This window comes from Hylobates moloch, unplaced genomic scaffold, assembly GCF_009828535.3.
Source record: "Hylobates moloch isolate HMO894 unplaced genomic scaffold, HMol_V3 SCAFFOLD_5, whole genome shotgun sequence".
In the NCBI taxonomy this organism is placed as follows: Eukaryota; Metazoa; Chordata; class Mammalia; order Primates; family Hylobatidae; genus Hylobates; species Hylobates moloch.
Window position 1 is genome coordinate 91,521,363 of NW_026652280.1, and position 8,879 is coordinate 91,530,241.

At 64.9% G+C, this 8,879-nt stretch overlaps 1 protein-coding gene across 3 annotated transcripts; it reads left to right on the forward strand.

Moving 5' to 3' along the window:
* The first annotated feature begins 349 nt into the window (after positions 1-349).
* On the forward strand, positions 350-8,209 carry TH (tyrosine hydroxylase). Of its 3 annotated transcripts, none has more exons than XM_032153810.1 (14): positions 350-480; positions 1,388-1,468; positions 2,269-2,490; positions 3,453-3,627; positions 3,940-4,028; positions 4,189-4,256; positions 4,630-4,680; positions 5,094-5,239; positions 5,358-5,493; positions 5,577-5,646; positions 6,072-6,128; positions 6,367-6,462; positions 6,765-6,898; positions 7,744-8,209. In XM_032153810.1, exons 1-14 carry the CDS (start codon positions 379-381, stop codon positions 7,901-7,903), a joined length of 1,587 nt encoding a protein of 528 aa, XP_032009701.1. In that variant the 5' UTR covers positions 350-378; the 3' UTR covers positions 7,904-8,209. The 3 variants fall into 3 exon arrangements, with proteins under 3 accessions (XP_032009701.1, XP_032009702.1, XP_032009704.1); XM_032153811.1 differs by having other exon boundaries at positions 350-468; XM_032153813.2 differs by lacking the exon at positions 1,388-1,468 and having other exon boundaries at positions 350-468.
* The last annotated feature ends 670 nt before the right edge of the window (positions 8,210-8,879 follow it).

Genomic DNA, 8,879 nt, shown 5'->3' on the forward strand with positions numbered 1-8,879 from the left:
CATTAAAAGTGAGCCCCTGGGCTGCCAGAGGGCCCCTCCCTGTGTTGCTCCCTTGAGGGGTGTGGGGCCAAGGGGACCCTGGCTGTCTCAGCCCCCCGCAGAGCACGAGCCCCTGGTCCCTGCAAGCCCGCGGGCTGAGGATGATTCAGACAGGGCTGGGGAGTGAAGGCAATTAGATTCCACGGACGCGCCCTTTCTCCTGCGCCTTCCTCCCTCCCTCCCCACCCACCCCCGCCTCCATCAGGCACAGCAGGCAGGGGTGGGGGACGTAAGGAGGGGAAGGTGGGGGACCCAGAGGGGGCTTTGACGTCAGCTCAGCTTATAAGAGGCTGCTGGGCCAGGGCTGTGGAGACGGAGCCCGGACCTCCACACTGAGCCATGCCCACCCCCGACGCCACCACGCCACAGGCCAAGGGCTTCCGCAGGGCCGTGTCTGAGCTGGACGCCAAGCAGGCAGAGGCCATCATGGTAAGAGGGCAGGTAGGTGCCCGGCGGCTGCAGTGGACCGGAGCCCAGGGCTAGTGCCAGCTGCCTCTGCCACTCCCCAACCTGGCTGGCAGCCCCAGGCTCAGGGTCCATGCAAACCCCTGGGACCTGGCATGGGTGTGGAGTCCTGGGCACAGCGGCATCCCCTGTGCCGGGTGTTTGAGTCCCTGTTGGGGGAGGGTGAGGTGATGCCTGTGTGTGCCCCTCTTAGGCCGACCTCCCTCAGGGGTTGTGTGGGTCCTTGTGTCGTTTCATCTTGAATCTTAACGATGGGAACATGGAAACAAATCCATCCAAAAAATCCCAGATGGCCAGAGGTCCCCAGCTGCTGCACACAGCCCCCACCCTACTCCCACCTGCCCCTGCCTCCCTCTGCTCCGGCTGCCCTGGTCAGCACCCCAACCAGCCTGCCTGCTTGGGGAGGCAGCCAGCCCCAAGGCCCTTCCCAGGCTCTAGCAGCAGCTCATGGTGGGGGGTCCTGGGCAAATAGGGGGCAAGATTCAAAGGGTATCTGGGATCTGGGGCGATTCCCATTGGCCTGTTCCTCCCTTATTTCCCTCATTCATTCATTCATTCATTCATTCATTCATTCATTCATTCACCATGGAGTCTGTGTTCCCTGTGACCTGCACTTGGAAACCCTGTGTACAGGGGACTGTGTGGGCCAGGCTGGATAATCGGGAGTTTTCAGCCTACAGGAGGGTTCTTCAGTGCCTCCTGGGCACTCAGCACCGTGGGCTCCCTGGCACATTTAAAATGGGTTTTTATTTATGGACCTTGATTGAAATGTGGTGTGAGTTGTAGCAGCATCATTTCCAGGTACCTTCTGAGGGACACAGGGCGCCCTCCCCCATCCCCCCCCCCCCCCAACCACCCTCCCCATCAGGCATCCCGTCCCCAGGGGGACCCAGGGCCCAGCCTCACAGGCTCTCCGTGGCCTGGAACTGCAGCCCCAGCTGCATCCTACACCCCCACCCCGAGGGTAAGAGGGAACTCTGGGAGGGGCTTCTGCTGCTCCCCTTCACATTCCACGACCCTGGAAGCCCAGGATGAAGCTGATTCTTCTCTTACAAGGGGCCCAGAGCCTTCTTGGTAGTTCAGCTCCGAGGGATGAGCCCCAGGTGTCTGCCAAGTCCCCCTCTGTCCAGGCCTGGGACAGCTCTGGGATCGAGGGGTCAGAGGCGCTGAGTCCAGGGAGAGACACCTGCACCCAGAGCTATGACAAAGGGTGGAGGGATGACAAGGCAGCCAGGAGCGGGCACCTGCTGGGTGGCACAAAGGGGCAGGGCCTGAGGACGGGCATCCTGATGGGAGTGTGAGAAAGGGTCCCCTGTGCAGGAGCCAGGAGGGTAGGGGGGTTGTTCACTGGGGCCCTGTGGGGGCAGCTCCTTCCTGAGCTACCGTTCCCTCCCCGGCAGCTGATGCCACTGTCCATCAAGGCATCGCCCTCTTCCCATCACTAATCCAGTTAGCGCCTGGCCTGGGGATGAGTGACACAGCGTCTCTGTCTGCTCCCCACAGAGTGGCGAGCACCCTCCCAGCCCCCACTCCTCCCCCACCACCACCGCTTCTGGCTGGGCTGCCCCCATTGGGAAGGGCGTGCAATGCCCGCAGGCACCTTGGCTAGCATCTGCCCCAGCAGGCACGCAGTAGGCACTCAAAAATGTGCTCTCATCCCTGGCCTCTGTGCCATCAGCGCTGCCTGACTGTGGGACCAGCTCTGGGTGGGGGTCCCCGGGTGTCAGCAGGTGGAGGAGGCAAGGCTGTTCCTTGTCCCCCCAGTCCCCGCGGTTCATTGGGCGGAGGCAGAGCCTCATCGAGGACGCCCGCAAGGAGCGGGAGGCGGCGGTGGCAGCAGCGGCTGCTGCAGCCCCCTTGGAGCCCGGGGACCCCCTGGAGGCCATGGCCTTTGAGGAGAAGGAAGGGAAGGCCGTGCTAAACCTGCTCTTCTCCCTGAGGGCCACCAAGCCCTCGGCGCTGTCCCGAGCTGTGAAGGTGTTGGAGGTGAGCTGGTGGCCTTTGTGTCCCTGGGGCAAGTTCACCTGTGGGTGGGGCTGTGTGGGCTGAGTTCCTGACCCCTCTATAGCAGAGGTGCAGCTGCCCAGGCCCCCGTGGCTGGCACAGGATGCAGCGGGGGAGTGTCAGGCCTCAGCTCAGCCCCCATGGCATCTAGAAACACCCCCGTGTTTTTGAGGGATCCTGAGACCAGCCCTAGGGCTGAGGCCACCAAGCCCCACTGTGCCTCTTGCCTTGCCCATCCCCTGGATCCCCCTCACCCACCATTGCACAGATGGGGGTCTCCCAGCAGGGCAGCATGCCCTCTCCCACCCACCCAGCACAGCAGCTGAGGTGACCACTGATTGCATTAGTCACTCTGGCCCCACTGTGCCCCGGGGGGCAGGTGACCCAGCTCCCAGAAGAAGCTCCCAAATGACATTAAAGCCAGAATCCCCGCCCCTCAGCTCCCAGAGCCAGCTTTGTGGCCCGAGGGCCACTGCGACCCACCGCCCTTGTTGCTAGGCAACAGGAGGTGGGGGTGGAGCGGACCCTTCCGGCCAGTGTCCTGGATGCTCAGGGGCCAGTGAGACTCAGGGCCCATCCTACAAACCTGGATGAGGCCACCAGGATTGGAGGCACCTTCTGACCAGTGGCTGAGGAGCCGGACTGTGTGGCACGGCCTTGGGACACACATACAGAGCCGCCCAGAAGCAGGTTAAGCCTCAAGCTGTGACAACTCCTGGTTAGGCACGTGACACAAAACCCAACTTGCCAGTGGCAAACCCTGGCCTGGTGGCCAACAGCTGACCTGAGACTGGAAGAACGGGCTCTGTGTGCTGCTAGCACAAAAGTCAAGGGCAGGGCCTGGCCAGCCAGCCAGATGTGGCTCCTTATCCCCCCTCCTCATCCTCTCTCTCCATCTCTGTCTCTTTCTCCTTCTCTCTCTCTTCCTGCTTTTGCTCCCTAAGACGTTTGAAGCCAAAATTCACCACCTAGAGACCCGGCCCGCCCAGAGGCCGCGAGCCGGGGGCCCCCACCTGGAGTACTTCGTGCGCCTCGAGGTGCCCCGAGGGGACCTGTCCGCCCTGCTCAGTGGTGTGCGCCAGGTGTCAGAGGACGTGCGCAGCCCCGCGGGGCCCAAGGGTGAGGCAGTTTTCTGTTCTTGAGTGCCACCAAATGACGCTGAGACGCTGGGGTGCAGGGGCTCCTGCAGGGGGACCCTACAGTGACCCCGTGGTTGTGGCCTGGATCCCTCTCTGCGGGCTCCACCCCACCCCCCGTTTTGCTACACATCCGTGTCTGGGCCTGGGGCCACCTCCAGGATCCCCCCGCAGCTATCACAGCCCCAGCTGCCTCTGCCCCCTGGAAGTCTTGTAGGGGAGGCTGCTTCAAGGTGGGTGACATGGTCCCATGGCTCCGAGCTCACCATGATCTCTTCCTCCATCCCCCATAAAGTCCCCTGGTTCCCAAGAAAAGTGTCAGAGCTGGACAAGTGTCATCACCTGGTCACCAAGTTTGACCCTGACCTGGACTTGGACCACCCGGTGAGTGGTGTGCCCCCAACTCAGGCCTCCTGCCCCTGATCACATCCCCTACCCTTAGCCCAACCCTGGACAGGAGTCTGCCGGCTTCAGGACCCCTGTGGCCTGTGCCCCCACCCACCCCAGCACAGCCTCCTGACCCGTGCATCCCCTCTGCCCTCAGGGCTTCTCGGACCAGGTGTACCGCCAGCGCAGGAAGCTGATTGCTGAGATCGCCTTCCAGTACAGGCAGTGAGGGGCCCCTGCGCTCGGGACCCAGACTCCGTCCTGCAGGCTGACGCTGGACCTGGGGGGTGGGAGGGAAGGGCAAAGGGGAGGACCCATCTTGTCACCAGCATCAGTCAGGCAGCTCTGCTCCAGGGCTTTCCATGTCCCCAAATCCCAGTGGGGAAACTGAGGCCCGGGGGGGGCTAGAGCAACCCGCTGAGGCCGCACAGCCGGCTCATGGCACAGTCAGCCGGGGTGCACCCTCCTGTCCATCCTCCAACCCAAAGGCCTCGCTGCACTAGGCGGGTGTGGAGCTGTGCCCAGTGAGGCTCCCTCCCTCCCTCTTGCCCTTCCCACTCCCCGAGGGGACCTGCTGACCACTGGCCCCCCTCCCCAGTGGCGACCCGATTCCCCGTGTGGAGTACACCGCCGAGGAGATTGCCACCTGGTGAGGCCCCCGTGCAGCTAGGGGCGGGGGAGGAGCCCGGGGGATGCCTCCTGGAATCCTGGCATGTGAGGGCCACCTCCAGTGACCTTGGCACAGCAGGAGAGACTAAGGCCAGGAAGAAGAGGGACTTGCAGGGCTCAGAATGTTGGGTTGGGAGGAAGAGGCTACCCATCCTGACGGGCCATCCCCAGTGTGCTGAGGGACCGCCCCTCACGGCCCCCTGTCCCCTGGGATTCCCTAAAGCCACCAGCAAAAGCCCCTCTCAGGGGCTTGGGTCTTCAGGAGTCCCCAAGAGGCCTGCGTTGGTAGGGGCTCGGGCAGCAGAGGCACCCACAGCTCAAGAGGGGCTTCAGGGTGGGGGTTTCGGGTCCTGGGGTGGGGCATTGGAAGGCCCTGAGCCCCGCTGCCCGCAGGAAGGAGGTCTACACCACGCTGAAGGGCCTCTACGCCACGCACGCCTGCGGGGAGCACCTGGAGGCCTTTGCTCTGCTGGAGCGCTTCAGCGGCTACCGGGAAGACAATATCCCCCAGCTGGAGGACGTCTCCCGCTTCCTGAAGGGTGTGCCCATACGGGAGAGGCGCGGAGCCCAGGGGCCGGGGATGGTCAGCCACGCGCCCTACCCCAGCGCGGCTCCAGCCCGTCCCGGCTTGGCAGTGACCAGCGTGGCCCCTTGCAGAGCGCACGGGCTTCCAGCTGCGGCCTGTGGCCGGCCTGCTATCCGCCCGGGACTTCCTGGCCAGCCTGGCCTTCCGCGTGTTCCAGTGCACCCAGTATATCCGCCACGCGTCCTCGCCCATGCACTCCCCTGAGCCGTGAGTGCGCGCCCTGGCCGCCAGCCCGAGGGTGGGGGGTGCGACGGGCGGCCCCTCAGCCCCTCTCTCCCTCCTACGAGCAGGGACTGCTGCCACGAGCTGCTGGGGCACGTGCCCATGCTGGCAGACCGCACCTTCGCGCAGTTCTCACAGGTACGCTGTGGCCTCGGAGGGAGCCGGGGTCACCCAGGGGCTGGCTTGGCACCGGGGGCGGGGGGGGCGTCGATGTGCGGGTGGGTGAAGTGTGCCGCCTGCTCCTGGGCCCCGCCAAGGAGGCTCAGCGCCCCGAGAGTCGCGCGGCATAGGGCGGGGCTGGAGCAGAGCCTCCCACGGCCTGTGCTGCCACCTGCCGGCTACCTGGGAACGGCGCCCACAGGCTTAGGAATATGGTCAAGGAGGGCTGCCTGGAGGAGGAGGCCCGGTGGAGGTGCGGATCCTGGGTGGCCAGGGAAGGTCTCTGCTGCCCGGAAAATGTCCCAGAGACCCCTGGTGGGGCTGCTGACACCCCCGGCGCCCCCACCTCGAGCATGACCCAAGGCTGCCTCTCCCTATCCTTCATCCTCCTCCCCGCTCCACAGGACATTGGCCTGGCATCCCTGGGGGCCTCGGATGAGGAAATTGAGAAGCTGTCCACGGTGGGTTGACCCCTCTCTGCAGGGCCCAGGGTGTGGGCTTGGGGTTCTGAATCCAGGCCTCGCCCTCCTGCCGTCAAGGCTGAGGCCTCTCCTTCCACCCATGAATCGTGACCCTCACCCTGGCCTGCCTGCGTCCTGGCCTGGCCTCCCTGGGGGTGGTGTCCTGGTCACGGGTGACCAGGGGCTTCCCGGTGGGCGGCAGCTGCCTCTGGGCTGATGCTGCCCGGCTTCCCCGCAGCTGTACTGGTTCACGGTGGAGTTTGGGCTGTGCAAGCAGAATGGGGAGGTGAAGGCCTACGGCGCCGGGCTGCTGTCCTCCTACGGGGAGCTCCTGGTGAGACTCTCTCCTTGCTGCAGCCCCCAGCAGAGGGGCAGGGCTGGGGGACAGTGCAGGGAGGGGACAGGCTCCCAGCGGGAGGAAACTGAGGCCTGGGCCTCCAGGACTCAGGCTCTGTTTGGGAGAAGGCTTGTCTCTGCCCAGTCCTCACCCCACACTATCCCAGGCCTCAGAAGGCCCGGCGGGGGAGGTGGGAGTGACTCTGCCCAAGGAACCCACCCAGTGTCAGGCCACGGTGCCCCACTTCCCTCGGGGACCGGCGTGCAGTGGAGTCAGTGATGCCACTGGCCTCCTGCCAGCACTGCCTGTCTGAGGAGCCCGAGATTCGGGCCTTCGACCCTGAAGCTGCGGCCGTGCAGCCCTACCAAGACCAGACATACCAGTCAGTCTACTTCGTGTCTGAGAGCTTCAGTGACGCCAAGGACAAGCTCAGGTGGGCTAGGCTCCTAGGGCAAGCCCCCCACGGTGCCCCCAAACTGGGCCAGCCAGGCCTTCCTTCTGGCCTTGACCAGGGCTGGACCTGTGAGCCCAGGTCACAGATGAGAAAACCGACCCCTGGTTGCAGCAGCCCCCACACAGCGGGGACACCACCCGTGAGAAGGATCCCAGCGTCTGGGGAGGGGCAGACCTGCAGCACTGGGGGCTGCTGGGTGGCCGGGTCAAGGCCGGTCTTGGAGGTGCTGGCAGAGCCTGAGCTTTGTGAGGAGGTCCTGTGGAACCTGTCCCGGCCCCCTGCCCTGGGATGGGGAGAAGTCAGGGGGGATAGACAGAGTCAAGGTGGGGGGCAGGGTGGGAGTGGGGTCCCCAGGGCTGGGGGCCTTTGGTGCAGTGACCAGAGTGTCAGGAGAGGGGAGCAAAGCCCACTAGCCTCATCCTCATAAAAGGTCTCGTCATTTTCCCTCCAGCCTCCAGTTGTGCACTGGGGAAACTGAGGCCAGGGACTATGTGTCCAGCGGACAGGGGTGCTGAATCCCACCCACAGGCTTAGGGATATGGTCAAGGAAAGCTTCCCGGAGGAGGCCCAGTGGAGGTGCAGGGAGGGATGGGATGCCCAGCAGAGTCTCTAGTGGAAAAGGCGCCTAGCCTATCTCCCCCATGAACCCCCTCATCCAGCCCTGGAAGAGGCCTCAGTGTCCCGCCTGTGACCAGGTGGCTCAGAAAAGCCCTGGGAGCTCTGAGCCACTGTGAAGGTGGAAACGTGGCCCCTGGCCTCCCCTCTCCTGGAGGCTGCAGACTCTGCCCACCAGCTGACGAGGGCTCTGCCGCTCTCCTCCCCAGGAGCTATGCCTCACGCATCCAGCGCCCCTTCTCCGTGAAGTTCGACCCGTACACGCTGGCCATCGACGTGCTGGACAGCCCCCAGGCCGTGCGGCGCTCCTTGGAGGGTGTCCAGGACGAGCTGGACACCCTTGCCCATGCGCTGAGTGCCATTGGCTAGGTGCAGGGTGCCCCCGAGGGCCCTTCCCAACCTCCCCTGGTCCTGCACTGTCCTGGAGCTCAGGCCCTGGTGAAGGGCTGGGTCCCAGGTGCCCCCCATGCCCTCCCTGCTGCCAGGCTCCCACTGCCCCTGCACCTGCTTCTCAGTGCAACAGCTGTGTGTGTGCCTGTGGTGAGGTTGTGCTGCCTGTGGTGAGGTCCTGTCCTGGCTCCCAGGGTCCTGGGGGCTGCCGCGCTGCCCTCTGCCCTTCCCTGACACTGTCTGCTGCCCCAATCACCATCACAATAAAAGAAAGTGTGGTCTCTACACGTGACTGGCCCCACGTCTGTGCCGCAGAGACAGACCCTGGGATCCCCAGGCTCCCACACCCCCACCCCAGCCTCACTCAGAGGTTTTGCCCTGGTCTCCTTCCTCCTCTGGGAGACGGCTGGCTGCCCTGGCCAGGCAGCTGGCCCCTCCGGGCCTGGTTTCCCGGCTCACCCTGAGGCCCCACCCAGCTCTGAGCCCCAGGCAGCTCCAGAGGCTCAGGCACCCTGGCTGAGCTGCTGCATCTCCGTGGGGTGCCCTCCCAAGGTGGAGAGCCAAGTGACAGTGGGAGGGCCTCTCTCAGGCCTGGCAAGGAGCAGGGGTCATGACTGTGCTGGCTGGGGGTGGTCTCAGAGGTGGGCCTGCAGGGCCTAACCCTCCCTGCCGATGGAGCTCCCAGCCCCTGAGAGGAACAGGGATGGAGGAACAGCTGCCCCGACACCCTCACCCACCCGGAGCAGGCCCTGCGAACCAAGGGGGACCTCAGCGTGGCCCCCCGCACGTGTGCTGATGGGGAGGGTCGGGCTGAGCTGGTGCCCAGGCAGCTGGTCTGGGCCTGTCTCCCCAGCGAGGCAGGCCGGGGCTGGATTTCAGACTCTGTAAGATGCCCCTGGCTAACCTGAGGGGCCTGGACATTGCCCTCCAGAGAGAGCACCCAACACCCTCCAGG

Excerpts from the sequence above, each read along its gene's own strand:
- TH (XM_032153810.1), top strand. The coding sequence starts at position 379 with ATGCCCACCCCCGACGCCACCACGCCACAGGCCAAGGGCTTCCGCAGG. Across the intron at positions 4,681-5,093 it reads GCCGAGGAGATTGCCACCTG|GAAGGAGGTCTACACCACGC; the intron begins GTGAGGCCCCCG and ends CGCTGCCCGCAG. Across the intron at positions 6,899-7,743 it reads GACGCCAAGGACAAGCTCAG|GAGCTATGCCTCACGCATCC; the intron begins GTGGGCTAGGCT and ends TCTCCTCCCCAG.